At 33.4% G+C, this 17,677-nt stretch overlaps 2 protein-coding genes across 10 annotated transcripts in view; one reads left to right on the top strand and one right to left on the bottom strand.

The window, feature by feature from the left end:
- The window catches only part of LOC106162359 (uncharacterized), a 44,556-nt gene extending 39,062 nt beyond the window's left edge, over nucleotides 1-5,494 (bottom strand). For all 7 annotated transcript variants that reach the window (XM_087014751.1, XM_087014752.1, XM_087014753.1 and 4 more), the window contains exons 1-8: nucleotides 5,196-5,494; nucleotides 4,499-4,613; nucleotides 3,351-3,524; nucleotides 3,009-3,115; nucleotides 2,596-2,690; nucleotides 2,110-2,331; nucleotides 875-990; nucleotides 432-512 (exon numbers count right to left, since the gene is read on the bottom strand). In XM_087014751.1, coding sequence (XP_086870877.1) covers nucleotides 432-512; nucleotides 875-990; nucleotides 2,110-2,331; nucleotides 2,596-2,690; nucleotides 3,009-3,115; nucleotides 3,351-3,524; nucleotides 4,499-4,613; nucleotides 5,196-5,404 — 1,119 coding nt within the window. In that variant the 5' untranslated portion in view covers nucleotides 5,405-5,494. The remainder of the gene's footprint in view (nucleotides 1-431; nucleotides 513-874; nucleotides 991-2,109; nucleotides 2,332-2,595; nucleotides 2,691-3,008; nucleotides 3,116-3,350; nucleotides 3,525-4,498; nucleotides 4,614-5,195) is intronic.
- Nucleotides 5,495-5,685: 191 nt separating this feature from the next.
- LOC106162379 (uncharacterized) lies at nucleotides 5,686-16,443 on the top strand. 3 transcript variants are annotated; one of them, XM_087014759.1, is made up of 13 exons: nucleotides 5,686-5,851; nucleotides 6,591-6,683; nucleotides 6,967-7,037; nucleotides 7,672-7,740; nucleotides 10,632-10,757; nucleotides 11,028-11,087; nucleotides 11,378-11,450; nucleotides 11,704-11,767; nucleotides 12,042-12,132; nucleotides 12,340-12,434; nucleotides 14,221-14,381; nucleotides 15,052-15,126; nucleotides 15,447-16,443. In XM_087014759.1, exons 2-13 carry the CDS (start codon nucleotides 6,641-6,643, stop codon nucleotides 15,647-15,649), a joined length of 1,131 nt encoding a protein of 376 aa, XP_086870885.1. In that variant the 5' UTR covers nucleotides 5,686-5,851; nucleotides 6,591-6,640; the 3' UTR covers nucleotides 15,650-16,443. The 3 variants fall into 3 exon arrangements, with proteins under 3 accessions (XP_086870885.1, XP_013395114.2, XP_013395115.2); XM_013539660.2 differs by having other exon boundaries at nucleotides 6,957-7,037; XM_013539661.2 differs by lacking the exon at nucleotides 11,378-11,450 and having other exon boundaries at nucleotides 5,687-5,851; nucleotides 6,957-7,037.
- Nucleotides 16,444-17,677: the final 1,234 nt, after the last annotated feature.

Below are 17,677 nucleotides of genomic sequence, written 5' to 3'. Positions count from 1 at the left end.
AATAATTATATGCACAGGAGGAATGAAAGCAATAAAAATCCTACATTTGTAAACCAATTAAAAGAGGATGTTGTCAACCAGGACTCACCATTAAATGTTTTTTTTTTTCATTTTGAAAATAAAAACTGCAAATATTTCCATTGGATTCAGATAACCTAATATTTGATATGTTTTAACTAAATAAAATCCTTATCTAATGCTGAGCCTGGTAATAAGAAAAACACCCAATGTACAGGGCAACATTAAAATAAAACTAAATACCTACAAAAAAATGCCACTCAATGTTAAGCAAGCACTGAACTAAACCTAAATACAAACAAGAAGTTTGCCAACCTATATCAGCAACCATTAAGTAACTACACAGAACCAACCACAATCAGCAAACAAGCAAGTAGACAAAGGCAATACCAGGAAGGGTATATAAAACAAACCTCTTTCTTATTGCTCTTTTTCCCATCACCTCCATCATCATCATCCTCATCCTCATCCTCATCCCAATTTCCATTGGTTTGCTGGGACGAAGTAATACAAATTATAACAGACATGCAGGGCAATAACAAACAACATAAACATTCCCCCTACTGCTATTAAAACCTATGTGACATGCTAACATAGGTATTCAATACATCACAGCCTATAGTAACACCTAAAGTATTACCTACATTAAATTAAGACATAGGTAATACCTTCTTGGTTTTAGGTGCATCCTTAGGAAGCTGGTGATAAACGTCCCCCAACTCCACTACCAACTTAGCAACCAAATACACACACATCTCTCCCTTCCTCCCTACCTCCTCTCTCTCTCTCTCTCTCTCTCTCTCTCTCTCTCTCTCTCTCTCTCTCTATTACAACAAAGTTAACTTAAGGGGTCTACCTTCTTAGCCTTGGGGGTGTCCAGTGGGAGCTGGTCGTCTGAGTCACCCCAGGAATCATCAGCTCCATTCCCATCCACATCTGATGCCCTGCTCACAGAGTCCTCTGAGAAGTCACCTGGGGATGAGGGGTGTAGAGTGAGTTAAATTTTACAGTGGTTTTCTTTATATCATAATTGTGCAAATACTTCACTGTTAGGAATTATGATGTTGAAACTGTAAAAAAAAACAAAAAAAACTTGAGATAATGAACATTATTCTTAGTCTTTACGCTTTAGTGCAAGGTGAGATACTGCCATGTGACAGATATATATATATATATATATATATATATATATATATATATATATATATATATATATATATATATATATATATATATATATATATATATATATATATATATATATCCACAGAATAGTCATTTGCATGCAAGGTGAGACACTGCCATATGTCAGATATATCAACAGAATAGTCATATTTGTGCTTGGTTTGTTCCTTAATAGATGTGTTGTAAGTGGATTTCTGCTGTGGCTTTTTTTTTTTCAGATACAGATGGAGGAAAATGGGAATGACATTGGATTCTTTACTTTAAGGATCATTTACTGTATGTCATACAAAGCTCTCACAGCAGTAAAAAAAAGTCAAACCTTAAAATATCAACACAAATAAACATTAAATCAATTTTCATGCATCAAATGGAACTTTTCGACACAAAAATCAGCATTTCAAATCTATGAACTTTTTACCTCTTCTCTTTTTCTCTAAAAGGATAGCAAATTTAAGATAGATAGAAAAAAGCTATTAAGCATTATACAATCAGCATAATTTAAATTACTACTGTGCTTCAATAATGCTAGGTGGTGTTCCCCATTACAATAATACACAGTGTAATTCAAGATTCTATAAGATGTAATGAACAGTTACTATGAATAAAAATTCATCAACTACTTAATACAAAGTAATAAGAAAAACAAAACATCAATTTTCTAACATTCTATTACTATGATCTTCAGCAAAAATGACCAGAAAATACAAACACCACCAATTACTCCCAATTTTAAAACAAAATCTACATGATACAAAATCTACAAAAAACAATTATCCCCTGCAATTATCCCCTGTATGTATAGACATAGGCCCTCACCAACCACCTCAACTGAAATTGCTATTTTTCTCAGAATAAAATGAATATTTTCCCAATTACTACCCCCATAAAAAATACACATCAATTTACCTCCTGCATCAAGAGCAGGGGCTCCAAACCCCATGCTTTCTCCCTTGTTCTTGGACTGTCCCTTGTGTACTGGGGTGCCCTTCTTGCTTCCCGCGGCCGCCCCCAGGTCCCTGGCACTGCTCCCCGCTGACCTGGGGGTCCTGTGCTTCATGGTGTAATCTGCTATCAACTGGGAACAGGCATGCTGGCCAGCTATAACAGCACAGTCATCAGCTGTCCAACCTACAGGGAAGGGATACAATAAAGGTTAAAATGCCCTAGCGTGTGGTAAAAGCAACATAATATCTTATGCTAGGTTCAAACATGATCATTTCTGAGAGAAAAGAAGAAATCTGTCTCTATTTTAAACTTGGTTATAGAAACCATTATTTTGGGCAAAATACAATTTATGTTGTGTACTAAATTTGCTCTAAAAGGGGGTTTGGTAGTGTGCAGGCTAAGAACATGCAACAAAGCAATAATAATTTGACGCCATCAGTGAGGTACCTTTGGCATCTTTGCATGTTGTATCTGCTTCTTGCTGCAAGAATAACTTGACCAGAGTTACATTGCCCTCCTGACAGGCATACATCAGGGCAGTCCTGGAGAATAAGTAAAAATAATAATAATAATAATGATAATAATAATAATATTACAACCAAAATTAAAACAGGCAATAAGTTTAACAAGCTACACACTTATATACCGCAGCTGTCTTTACACAATATTTTTGTCTTAAAAATCTTTTGTCATGAAACCAAAATAGAATATACTTTCACTGCAGTAAAAAGTCTTGCAAGGAGAAAATATACTGCCTGTATAAAGGCTCATCCCAGAGCAAAAAAAACTGACTATATGAGTGCTCATCCCAGAACAGAACAAACACTCAGTGCTAACACTGGCTGTGACAGTACTCCTACCTCTGCTGGCTGTCCATGGCATTGATGTTGGCGCCCTCTTCCAGTAATATCTGACACAAATTCTCCTGCCCTGCCAACACAGCCACATGCAGGGGGCAACGACCCTCCTGGAAAACACAATGTCATTTAATACAGAAATTAAAACTTTTTTTCAGAAACACAAACAGTGTGTGTGTGTGTGTGTGTGTGTGTGTGTGTGTGTGTGTGTGTGTGTGTGTGTGTGTGTGTGTGTGTGTGTGTGTGTCAGAGCAACCAGATGTATGCAAACATTTACATATTTGTCTAATGCTATACATGAGCAAAAGTAAAAAGTGTATGTTTCATGACATAGCTCAGTAATACCTTGTTCTGTATATCTGGCTTTGCCCCTGTCTGTAGCAGCAGACTTGCCATGTCATACAGTCCTTCATTTGCACAGTAGTGTAGACAGGAGTCCCCAAGCCTGTCTTGAACATTGGGGTCAGCTTTGGCATCTAGGAGTAAACTTGCACATTGGTCCTTGTGACACTGGACAGCCTGATGAAAACCACATATATATATATATATATATATCAAATACAACAGCAATGCATCAACACAGAATGGGGATTGGGGGGGGAGGGGGCATTAAACAATCCATAATATTTCTATTTACTTTTCGGTAAGCAATTAATTAATTTTGCAGGATACAGTAAAATAACTGCAGAAAAAGCCCACTGTAAAACTGGGTAGACCTTGTTAATATCTACTATGATTTTAAGGCAAAAAATGGTTGAACACAGTCCACAACAATCAAGAATTACTAAAATTTACATATAAAATAATTTTTTAATACTACATTTACAAATAGCGTGTTGCATGTTAGAGTATCTGCAAGAAGTAAATACAATGTTTATTCAGTCTTTTATCCTGAGAATTTATTGATTTACACCACACTTATTGAGGTCACCTGTATATCATCAATATGTGAATATTCAATTAAGGCCACCTGTGAATAACAGGTGTTCTTTAACCACAAAACCTCTTATTGATTAATGATCATGAGAAGTGAACAAAGGATTACTAGTAGTTGACAGGTGTTTGATTGTTTCTTTATGTAAATATCAATCCTCAGGCTGTAGGCCACAGTTTTAAAATTGTTCTTTATACAGGACTTATTGCATTTTTTTTCTGTTTTTTTCTTCTTTCTTTCTAGTAGCACATCCCTATACTTATAAGTTTCCACTTTAACTAATGATAAACAACTACTAAAATATAAATAATTCAACGGATGAAAATAAGAAGGGCATTATATCCCAATTACCTTTAGCCGAACTCAATTACTTCCATTTGATATGTCGAAATATTGATTCAAAACAGTAATGAATTGAAGGAAATGTGAAAAAAAATAGTTATACATAATGTAAATAATTTATTTTCTTTGCAAAAGTTAATCATCTTCAGCATTAAGTGGAAATTTACCCTAAGATATTTGTGAGTCTAGTCATTTGAAATGTGTTCCAGGCACCTACCCTAGCCAGTGGAGTACACTGGTCACTGTCTCCTATGTTGAGTTTGGCTTTCCATGCTATCAGCTCCTCTACTATCTCTGTGTGGCCCTTGGCACAGGCAAGGTGGAGAGGAGTCCTGAAATTGATAGGAAAAATATTACAGGTAATTACAACTTAATTATAGATCAAGGAGGTATAAAAAAAAGGGCAGAAGTCACATAAAACAAGAACCATAATCTAAAGCTACTCAATTTTTCAAAAAAAAAAAAAAAAAAAAAAAAAATGGCTGAAAAATGGTCCTAGTCCCTTACCGAAAAAGGTAGATAAGATGCACTCCGAAACCTAAAGAAGAATGTATCTTGTATGTGCACTTTTGTACAAAACGCCTCAAACTGTCAAAATTGCAGTGTTAGGTAAAGGCAGACGTTAAATCCCCACCACCATCCACCACACACACACTTTTTATAGACTTTTCCGTATTTGCAGATATCTAAAAAATGTCTGGTTGTGACAGTATTCGCCCATATCAGATTGGGCCTCATATATCACTTATATGACCCAGTGATGCATGGTGACAGTTCTTGAATTTGTATAAAATTTTCAAAGCACAGAATGAAAATAATTTATAATAATAGCAGGACCTTACATTCAACTATTTTGCTCCTCACTCCTTGGTATACATAATATGCTGATAAAGGGATTCTCAGAATATACCTACCTGTTTTCTTTATCGAGTGGGCTGGCCTCTTTCTTGGCTAGTTGTTTGACTTTCGCCAAGTCGCCTTGCCAAGCCGCTTTATGAAGTTTCCCTAAATCCTTCTCTTTCAGCGACGTATAGCCAATATTCACTTGAGTCTGGGCTGCATCCGATGCATCCTGAGCATTATCTGATTTCTTGCTCTTACCAAATTTAAGAAATTTCTTCATGGTGAAATAAATGCAAAAAATAAATAAATATCAGGCGAGTGTTCGATTGGCGTCCGCCATGATTTAAACAACCTCGTTTTCGATTAGATAATTCTAAAATACTTTCTGAGAGATGGCGTTTGTCATGAGAAGTTTCATAACAGTGAGCACGATTGTAAAAATATACAACACATTGGATTATCTCATCAGCTAAAAGTTAACAATTTGAACCAAATGCTTATTCAATAGCAAATAATATCATATCAAATGCAAAATATTCTGACTTCAATTGCATCTCTTCTTGTTTGAAAAAAAGGTCAACTCGGGTCAACCTGCCGCAACCTGCCGCAACCTTCACCCTGTAGCAACAACATGGCATCAAGACTGCAGCTGAGACAGGCACTTGTTTTCAGCCTAGGGTGGATTGCATATGCTTCTACATATCTCCTCAGGAAACCCTTGGGTGTTGTAAGTAGAACTAACACATTAGATTGCATATCTCCTCAGGAAACTCTTGCGTGTTGTAAGAAGAACTTATACGTTATCCTGCTTCTCTGCATGCAATTTCATTAATGCATTATTGAAAGGGATAACAACTCTTCATGTGAGATTCAAAATACCACAATAAATACATTGTAAACAACACACAGAAATTATATTAAATTATCACCAAAACTGCAGTCATCACAATATTTCTGAAATCCTTGCTTGCCCTCAGACCATATGGACCTTCAAATATATCATGTACTGTAGATGGCTACCCTTTGTAATATTATCTTAAAAGATACATCACATGTTAGTACAAAAAAAGGGGGGAGGGGATTTTTTTCATGGCATTTTCCTACCAAAATGAAGACTTGTTATTCCTTTAAAATATATGAAAAAGATAAACTGCACAACCAAGATGCATGCAGTTTCGTGATATGTTTCAAACAGACTATGGCCACTGCAAATCGACAAGCAGTTGCAATGTTATGTGCAACATTTACAATTATGACATTATTATAGCAGTGAAAGGGCAATGGGGAGTGAAGATAATGATATGCAAAAAGGGATCAGGCTCTGAAATAACTTCAGTCAAACAAACATAACATATACAATTACTTTTTTAAGTAACTTAGAACAGTGCAGCCACATATTTTTGATTTATCAAAATTTCAAAAATTGTAGAAAACCTATTTATCTAGGTCATTTTAAACATCCACAGATCAAAACAGATCTGGAAGATGATCTGAAGTTCTCCAAATTGCAGCTTGGATGGATGGATACAGCACTTCTCTTGCCATATGCAGTAATGCAGGTGAGCACAATGTCACACCCACTGTCACACCTAACACATTTACATCAAATTACCCATTTGGCCTTTTATACTATACCAATATATTATATCTTTAAGTAGCATTTTGTTTAACACAGTGTCATTGATTTGCCACACCTAACACAATGTCACTGTCTACGTATATTTTTTCCACTGATTGGTGCACCAAATGCATTTCATGTTTTTTAATTGTAGCTTGAACATGTACATATCTTATGGCAGATAATCTGACTAATTTGTTTTAAAATATTTCAGATGTTTTTAGGATCACTTGGGGATCGTTTTGGTGCAAGAAAGACTTTTGCTTTATCACTTATAATTTCAGGATTGTCTATGGTGAGTGGCTACATTATATGTTTCAACTTTTGTCCCAAATATTGCAACTACTTAATCATTAGTCACACTGATGTCAGGAGACAGTGAAAAGTTTAAAATTTCCTCAACATGATCAACAATACTGCAAAGATCAAGTTCCATCAGAATACATAGTTTAGTCGCATTGAATTAGAATAAAATATTATCAGTATATGATATGATGTACAGTTTTGATTTAAAAAGGAAATTTAAAAATTCAGTCTAAATGGCATAAATAAACTTTTAAAATATATACTAGTATCCCCATAGAGTTTGTTTGGCATGTGACTCATAGTTAATAATCTGTATTCACAACATTGTTATTAATTGCATCGCATCTATTCCAAGACAGATAGGCATATTTAGAAATAATATGCCAAAACTAGGTTTTTAAGTTCTGTCATTGAACTTTTTTGCCATACATGCCCAGTATTTATTCACTAAACTCAAGCAAAATTAATTTTACTAAACAATGTTTTGTCAACATAAGATAGAAAATGTCTTATTGTGATTAACAAAAAAGAAATCTTGAAAAATATAATATTGTGAGTTTAAAAATTGCAACAAAATTATCATGATAATATTTTTAATTGGTATGGATTTCTTTGTATTTCAGATCTCTCTGGGGCAGTGGAGTTCATACCACATATTTATAGTTCTTCTATTCATAAATGGAACAGCACAGGTAAGGAGGGTTATGTTTCATAAAAAGACTGGTTGTTTCTTGCTAGACTGAACAGCATAATTTATTTTTATTATAAAGCCAATGTTGTGCCAGAAATGATACTTAAAGGGTTTGCTTCATGCCGTCAGAATGGCCTGAACGGAACATATTCTTCAGAAAACATGCCCAACTAACGATATCTTTATCCAAATACACAAATTAAAAGCTCATTTTGTAAATTTTTGGCTTTAAAAAACGTCCTATTTGCTCGGCCTGGGACTTAATGAGCTACGTGGTCACGTGGTCTAATGACGACAATCAAGCCACTGGAGAACAGAGCGTGCTTAGCTGTCAAACTGAGCTGCATTGTCTACCTGTAAGATGACTTCTCTGGCTTCTGATAAAAGTTTATACTCATTCAAATCTCTTACCCGAGGGGTCTAAATCCTCGTGAAGCTGTGTAAAACCATTTCCTGTCTAGTCATTTCTTTAACAAGCATTTCATTATGGTTATCCCAAGTTGTATAAAACACTGCATTTGAATGAGTTAAGGGAAATGTTGATTATTGCATATGAGGTCCATGTTATTTGTGAAATTCAATTTATTTTATTAAACCGCTGACACTCCGTCTTGCATACTTTTATTAAACTGAGGTAAACAATGCCCGTTATTTTACAAGTCCTATCTTAATCATCCATCTAACTGGAACTTCCTTTACCTCTTAATTAGAGGGTTAAAGGGCATTCAATTTGTCTTGCTTGTATCGAACGCACTCTCTATCTAAGCTTTACTCCAGTTATCTCAGGTAAAAATCTACCTGTGCGTTAGTTACAAAGCGCAGCTCCCGTAGACCTGGGGGTACTAGATAAAATCTGAACACCAGGTTTATCGAGGAGCTAGAGAAAGAAAGGAAGAATTTCTCCTGCACAACTTCATAGGAATTTTAACACGGACTTGATCCAGCTTAGACCTCCAAACTAACAGGGTGACAGGGGCAATTTTCACAAAGAAATCATAAAACTATATTTCAGTTAACCGCCTTTAAAATAAATATACCGTTCTGGGTAAATTAAAATAGTTATTAAATCGCAAGAATATTTTTGACTTAAATGATGATTTTATTATTAATGGAAATTAAGCTACTATATGAGGTACATTTGCTGTGATTACGCTGTCCTTCATGTTTTGCGTAAGTCTACATTTTGCTGTATGTGCTTGTAACCTTTTTAAATATGTGCGTACAATTTTTGCTGGTTACCCCCCTGTTATGTGATGAGAGTATTAATTTGGCAATTAGTTCCTCAGCTTTTTTGAATAGAATTGCAGTGTAAAATTTTCAACAAGATGTTGGCGAAATAGCCCATTACTCTTTGTAGGTATTTCCCCCGTCAAAGTTTGTCTAAAATTAGCTTTCAATCTTTACTCTTTCAAAGACAGTATAAAGTTACCTGACATATTTTTGTGTAAACTTAATGACAAGCCAAGTGTCTCCAGTTCATTCCGTACTTAATTTTACCCAAGCAAATTTTTTTCTTGAGTAGATCTTTATAGCACGGTGTTATAAGCTTACAAATTTGCAAAAAAAAAAAAAAAAAAAATTGCGTACTGACGCAGAATTTGCGTTTCAAGTTATAAAATAATCAATCTTTTAAATTATTTAATATTTCAGATGAAATAATCTTCAGAAACAAATCCTCAAAGCATAAACGAATTAGGATAACGAGCCATTTTATTATAGCAGTTCCCATTTTTTCTTTAATATAACGCTCTTTTTCCTGTTTTTCCTCAACACGTTTTCTTCCACGGAAGCTTCAAGATACCCAGAGAGCAATTTCTTTTATTAATGTTCGCGACCGTGTTTGAACTTAATTGTTTAAGTATTGATATTTAACGTCATTTACAAATACCAATAAAATAATCCCATGAAATAAATGAGATATATTGAAAAATATGAAAGCCCACCAAGACGAGTTTCATACCTGTTATTACCTGGCTTGGGAATTGCAGCAGTGCATAATTAACAGGTTTGTTGTAAACGAGCTTTTGGTCAACTACAATGCATTTAAAATGCATCAGCAATCAGTAAGTTTGCCAACTGATGACAGTTAATCTGAAAGACTACCAGCTCCTGATATGATCTAAACCACCTGAGGTGACCATGATCTAGAGCATCGCAACTATTGTCACCGAAGTTAGTAAGTAAGTCACGGAAGACCGTCACAGACAAAGAAAGATTGTCAACGAGAGCTGCAATTTTGGTGAATCCCACGGCAACACACCGAGGCATAACGAAAATTCCTCAACTCCGTTCAACACAACTTTCCTTAACTTCTCCGTCTGTATGCACCATGCAGCTCAGTTGAGTCTCATAGACCTTTATCGTGATTGTCGTCACAGTACCACGTGACCCAGATCTGTTGCTTCATTTTTGCATATTGAGGTGAGGTTTACTAAAACGCTTTTTTTTCTACTAATAGATTGTTTTTATAATTTTTAAATGGTGGGGATCGATTAAAACATACCTCTAGTGTATAGATTGAGTGCTGTATCTTCAAAATTCGAGAAATGGATTTTTACATGAACATTGTCCTTTAATACTTTGATAAATTCAAAAGTTCATGAAAGAGAAAGGGCGTAATTCTATTGTGCCATTTATGTTGTCTTAGAAAACAGTACAAAAGTGACACTCCAAAAAATTGTGAATTTGAACTGTTGTGCAGTAGACTACAATCAGGCAGTGGTAAGATAAAACAACCAGAAAAATGGCTTCCATCAGCACGTGCCAGTGTCAGACCCCACTCTCCAAATTGCACAAAATCTTGCTTGATTATATACTACGTCACGAGGCATTAAATTATTTTATTTGATGCCTATTGATATTTTTTTACAGTTTTTATTCATATTTGTTTAGTCTCTGTGTTGGCCATCATGTTCCAAGACCATAGGAGCCTGGTTCTCAGACAGTACCAGAAACACTGTGTTTGGGATCTATGGAACATCAGCCTTTGCTGGAGGAATCGCTGGGACTTCTTTGGCAGTGAGTAATTATAGCCAATAGAATGCTATCCTGTCTGTGTACTGCTGGGCTCACAGTGATGTTATAACAATTGTTAAAACAGATAGTTAAGAACAAGTCCATCCAAGACTCTGAAAAAAAATTAAGTTATTGATTAGTCTGTGTCAACTTCACTGGCTTCAACTAGCTAAGCATTGTTTTTTGCCTCTTTTTATACTAAATGATGTGATTAGTGCACTTAACAAAGAAGTAGATTTGCTATATTTTTTATTGTTAAATTTTTACTTTTAGGTATATCTCCAATCTCTGTATTCCTGGAGGTCTGTGTTTTTCTTGCCATCTGTTATATTGGTAAGTTAATATAATAATTATGTTACAATAAATGCAAATGCTTTCGAAGTCTAAGTTGAAGATCTATGATAAATGCAATGATGCATTTTTATTCTTCTTTACTTTGTGTGAATTATTATTATTATTATTATTATGTTTTTATGTATGTGACTGTATGTTGCTTTGCATAGTTGTGTGTACATTTAGTCTATTCTTAAAATATTAGACTATTCTGTGCATGTTAAGGTGTTTTTCTTCATACTATTATTATTGTAGAATTATTATTGTTGTCATTGTTGTTGTTATTTTAGATTCTACTGGGTGTAGTAGTACTAATCTGTTTCTGTATCCCTGCTGATGTGGGTATAGAAGTCCCGGGGAAAGGTGATAATAAATTCTAAGGGCTCACCTTAGCATTAACTGGTTACCTTTTAATATCTAAATAATATTAAATATGGGGAGACTGAAGCATGGGGATGTTCATTACATTTTAATTAAAAAATTATGACATATCAATATAATTGATAACATTTTGTGTCAGTATCAATGTGGAATTTTGAGACGTATAAATCAGTTTCTTTTTTTTCAGTTTTAAAAGTTGAATAATTCCAGTGTTTTAATTGCTTTGTTTGAATAGCAACCTCAAGTACAAGGATGAAAAATGGTACAAATCCTACCTTTTTGCAACTGTGGCAAATTCCGTAAGCTATTTTGAAAAATTGTTTGTTAATGTAAAATACTGTTTGCTTGAAATCTGTCTCTTTCTGCAGATATTGATACAAAACTTGCAGATTGTATTTCACTGTTAACTGTTGTTTTACTGTTGCATGTTACAAAACCAGTATAATAAAATTTTAAGTAATTTTTGTTCTTATTCAGCCCCCTACACATCTTTCAGAAAGCAGTTAGTAGTAGCAACTTGCCATTTTGAATAAAACCTTTTTTTAACTTTTTAATTCCTCTTACTCTTTTTAGTATGGTACCAGAGATTTCAGTGGGGATGTTTTGCCTAAAACTTGTCCGTTACTGCATGTACATGTGGCTGCCTATGTACCTGTTACAACATGTGAGGAAACATACACAACACTGTCTGGTAGATTTAGGATGAGAGAAATACAAAGTTGTTTTCCAAAATCAAAATCATTTTTTAATTTGAATTATGTTATTTGAGACATTTTGCTGTGCTGCGCTTAATGTGTAATTTCCCCGTCTTTTTAAAAATGGTGACTGCTTATATTTTGTTTTGAAAAAGAAATTTTCTATTGTATTTCAGCTCTCCTATGCTAAGACAATGGCAGGGATGTTTTCCACCATGTTTGAGATAGGAGGTGTGGCTGGGAGTGCTTTTATAGGATTTATACTTGACAGGTATGACTCAACTGCTGGATGCTAATATAGAAGAAAATTGATTACAATCTGTAGTAAATGACATAGCATGTTGCATGGGTCTTGCTTTAGGTAATGAATGTTTGGTCTTTAGCTATAATAATAATAATGATGATATTATATATCATAAGCTCTTTTCAGCAATTAAGATATCTATAATAATTACTTTGAACATTATTTAAACCATTGCATATCAAAGTCCGAACTCTCAAATTATTTGCAAATTCGAGAAACTGACAATATAAATCACATTAAATGTCCTTTCATTATTTTGTTATCCATGAATGGTATCTGCATGGGACAAGTCCAGTTTTATTCAATTTTAAATGAATTTGCTTTTATATGTTCATATCCGTATTGTTAGATTTTCCCATGAATTTTCCATTCGGGGTATGGTTTTTTCTTGTTACTAAGCAGTTCAGTCATACTAGTAATGTTAATATATTGTGTAATTGCTATAACTGTTCTAGACTGGTGTTTTTCATGGGATTTATTTTCTGGAAGCAAGTCTTTCCATGAGATAACCAAGTTTTATAAATTGTAATATAATATTGATAATAATTTGTTAACTTACTGTTCTAAATTTGCACCTGGATATTTCTTACTTGGAACAGGCATTTACATGTTACCAAGCATTACAATAATTGTTAATGTTGATAATTGTATTGTTATTGTACCAGGTATTTCCAATGACATTTCTTACCTGGAACAGCTCTTTCCATGCTGTTCAGTACTACAATGATCATTGTAAATGTTGATAATTTAAAATTAAATTGTATTGTTATTATACCAGGTGTTTCCAGGGGTATTTCTTACCTGGAACAGCTCTTTCCATGCTGTTAAGTACTTTGATGATCATTGTAAATGTTGATAATTTAAAATCAAATTGTATTATTATTATACCAGGTGTTTCCAGAGGCGTTTCCTATTTGGCACAGCTCTTTACAATGTTGTAAAGTATTACAATGATCATTGTAAATGTTGATAATTTAAAATTAAATTGTATTGTTATTTTACCAGGTGTTTCCAGAGGCGTTTCCTATTTGGCACAGCTCTTTCCATGTTACCAAGCATTACAATAATTGTTAATGTTGATAATTGTATTGTTATTGTACCAGGTATTTCCAATGACATTTCTTACCTGGAACAGCTCTTTCCATGCTGTTCAGTACTACAATGATCATTGTAAATGTTGATAATTTAAAATTCAACTGTATTGTTATTGATCCAGGTATTTCCAGGGGCATTCCTTACTTGGAACAGCTCTTTACATGTTGTAAGGTATTACAATGATCACTGTAAATGTTGATAATTTAAAATTAAATTGTATTGTTATTTTACCAGGTGTTTCCAGGGTCATTTTCTACATAGCGCAGCTCTTTCCATATTTTAATTAAAGTATTACAATGATCATTGTAAATGTTGATAATTTTCCTTACTTGGAACAGGCCTTTAAATGTTACGAAGTATAACAATAATTGTTAATGTTGATAATTGTATTGTTATTGTTCAAAATTAAATTGTATTGTAATTGTACCAGGTGTTTCCAGGGTCATTTCCTACTTGGAACAGCTCTTTCCATATTGTAAGGTATTACAATGATCATTGTAAATGTTGATAATTTAAAATTAAATTGTATTGTTATTGCACCAGGTGTTTCCAGTGACATTTCTTACCTGGAACAGCTCTTTACATGTTGTGAAGTACTACAATATGATCACTGTAAATGTTGATAATTTAAAATTAAATTGTATTGTTATTTTTCCAGGTGTTTCCAGGGGCGTTCTTTACTTGGCACAGCTCTCTCCATGCTACTGAGTACTGCAGCACTTCTGATGTTTGCTGGTACAAGCAGCTGGGGTTACTTGTTCAATTCTCTGTTTATGGTGCTTGCTGGTGCTTTCAACTGTGGGCCAGACAGTATACTTGGTGAGACACTTCAGGATAGTATATTTATTAGGGAATTGATATGGAGATAAATGGGGGATTTGGACAGTGATTGTTCTCTATTCATTGTACTTACTGGAACTTTCAGCCACTGGCCAGATATGAAGCTATTGCATTATTTCTGAAATAATACTATTCTCTAATATAATATCACAGACTTATAAAATCTGGAGGGGAGAAGTTGGGGTAGAGAACTTTTTTGGGTTGTGCTGTAACTGTAGCCACAGTGGGTTAGGTGGGTTTGGGTAGGGGGGGGCATTGGTGTGGAGATGGTGTGGAGAGTGGTAAATTTCATTTATTTTGCTTTCAGCTCTGAAATGTGTTACTTTGTAGAAATATCATGATACAAAATGCAAGAATTGCTAGCACAGTCTTTGTTTTGTAAATAGTATTGTATGTATATATTATATGTTCGCCTATTATTGACAGTGACATAACTTTGTAACTGCTGTTATTTTCAAAGAAATGCTGCACTCCAGTGTAATCTTTTATTTCAAAGAAGAAATTCTGTCAAAAACACATCTTGGACATAACAAACATTGGATGATATTTATACATATAAAAGAAATTGTGGACAATTTTTAATACTAACATTTATGGGAAATAAGAAACAAAAGGCAATTAATAATGATGATGTGCTTGTCATTTCTAGGTGGTGCAATTGGTGCAGAACTGGGGGAAATGGACGGAAGAAATGCAGCAGCAGCTGTCACAGGAATTATCAATGGTATAGTATTGTTATATGTAATTAATGAATTATGTACAAAGACTCCATATAGACTGTTTGATGTGGAAGTGTTGCATATCTGGAATATTTGAGACAAAGGCCAGAAAATCCCTTCTTTTTATGTTTTTACGTATGAGTATTATATATTTATTCTTGATCTTTTTGAGTATCACGCTTGTGTGGGGCATTTGAGGAGTCACTGATAAAGATGTGATTTCTCAGAAATCTATTTAGGCAGACTGAGTATTTCTGTCTTTTTTTTTTTTTTTTACAATTGATATATACTTCAAATATATTTCCTCTTTCCCCAAAACACGTAGGGTTTGGCAGCGTCGGGGCATTCATAGAGGGTCCACTGATTGGTTTGGTGTCTGGCTACTACGGTTGGTCTGGCATGTTCTACCTGATGGTGCTCCTGTCCCTCTGTGGTACCTTGTCTGTATTCCGGGCAGCTATTGTATACAGTAGACAGAAATCTGGAGCTCGTTTGGAATCAGACTTGAAACTGATATCTGTAGTGTGACTGTTACAGTGATCTGAATGTGCAAATATTATAGAAAGAGGTTGAATTTTATTTTTGATGACGGCTTGGAGGACACTGGTGCAAAATTATTATTATTGTAAATAATTATAAAATATATGATGGTGCCCTTTTCAAATGCAATTTAAAATCGGTGTATGTGTTGCTATAAAATGATGTAAATCTCTTTATTTTTTAACATTATGATTAATTTATAGATTTTTATATTTCTTGTTAATAAAATATGTATTTATATTTTTTGTTTTTGTGAAAGGTGGAGGTTAAGTCATTCCAGATATATATATTTTATGTAATAGTTCAATTATAGTAGTTGTTAGTATTATATTATGTGGGATTAAATGATATATCAAGCCTACATCTGTTACAAAATATAGTTAATAAAATAATGAAACATTAAAATACTTAATTGCCAATTAGGAGTCCCACATCACACATCACTGTGTCACACTGTTCCACATTTTTATATAAGGTTAAAATGAAATATTTTCTAATCCCAACTTATGATAAGTGTTTTAGGACAGGATGACATTCAACTCCCATTACTCTAACTTACAATTACTTTATTTTATCATGTTATATTTAATTGTTATATAGGAATATATATGCATGTATGGCATCATGGACAAATACAGAAATGAGTGCAATGATGCCAAAAGAATCATTCCACATTTTAATAGATTTATAAAATGTTATGTAATTATATTATGTAATTAAAATTGAAGATTAAATCTTTTATGTGATTTCAGTTATAAGTCTAAAATAAATATTTGTTGTTTTGTTTCTTGTTTTACCCTTTTTTTTTTGCATCCATCAGCTGTTTTCAAGTTTTTGCAAAAAATATTGTTATGTATGGGCATTTTATAGAATGATATAATTTATTATAACTACTTTAGTTTATTTTGTGTTGTAGTTGTGTATTTTCTTTTCATAATTTCAGTTAAATAAAGTAACTTATTTGACAATTCAGACAACACATCTTGTCTAACAAATTAATTCCTAAGAAATTGTAGTTAGAATTACACAATTTGTAATTTAATGCATGGATCCTTAAAAACAGATTTTCTCCATGTAGAGTTGTCTGGATTTTTGCATAATGTGCGATTTGACTTGAAATGTAAAAACTTTTAATTTCAAATATGCAAAATGATGAGACATTTCATTAATGTAGAATTTTTTCTAGACATTTGTTTTTGTTGTGAAAATAATTAAGTCACTCCTCTTTATTCCCCCCATTTTTATATACAAACACTGTCTGTAAATATTCTGAACACCATGTCTGTCCATAGTGTTGCCCCCCAAAACATCAAGTCCCTATAACTGCTAAACACTATTTTTGTTTAACTTTGAATTAACTGAGTAGCATGGTGTGGTTAAAAAGGAGTTCCTTTCAGCATGATTTGATAAATTTTACAAAAGTTACATAACTATTTATTTATTTATTTATTGTGCATGTATTTTGTTCACGTTTTCTCTATAAATGCCAAACCATATATATATATATATATATATATATATATATTTTTTTTTTTTTTTTGTTAAATTTTCACATATTATCAAGCTTGTACCTATTTAAAGTCGGCTTAATCATATTTTTTTACAAAAGTTATTTAATTTTGTGCAAATGTATTTATAGGGACGGTTGCAACATATACGTTACAGTTATTGGCATCCATCCACATTTTTGCTTTACTTCAAATTTTCTGAGTGAAAAAAATTCATATAATTAATTTTTTTTTTTAATTTACTTATTTTTGTAAATACTGTTGCAAGTTTTACAAGCTTCAGATAAGGCTACAAAACACTCCTGTACTTGAAGCTTTGCTGTGTACTGCAGGTCCCGCGTGCTGCAAATTGATTGTGTTAGATGAGACCAATAATCTCTAATTTGAAGTTCCTCATAAGATGTAAATGTATATCATTATCAACCCCCACTTTGCCTATCAATTATTAAAATGTACAATGGAAAACATCCCAATTTATTCTCAGTATCGGATCAATGAATTACTTGGG

This window comes from Lingula anatina, chromosome 6 (genome assembly GCF_051362555.1).
Source record: "Lingula anatina isolate TDL-2025a chromosome 6, LinAna3.0, whole genome shotgun sequence".
In the NCBI taxonomy this organism is placed as follows: Eukaryota; Metazoa; Brachiopoda; class Lingulata; order Lingulida; family Lingulidae; genus Lingula; species Lingula anatina.
Note: the sequence above shows the minus strand (reverse complement) of the source record. Positions and strands in the feature narration are given on the sequence as shown.

Excerpts from the sequence above, each read along its gene's own strand:
- LOC106162379 (XM_013539660.2), top strand. The coding sequence starts at position 5,756 with ATGGCATCAAGACTGCAGCTGAGACAGGCACTTGTTTTCAGCCTAGGG. Across the intron at positions 5,852-6,590 it reads TCAGGAAACCCTTGGGTGTT|ATCAAAACAGATCTGGAAGA; the intron begins GTAAGTAGAACT and ends AAACATCCACAG. Across the intron at positions 11,451-11,703 it reads TATAGAAGTCCCGGGGAAAG|CAACCTCAAGTACAAGGATG; the intron begins GTGATAATAAAT and ends TTGTTTGAATAG.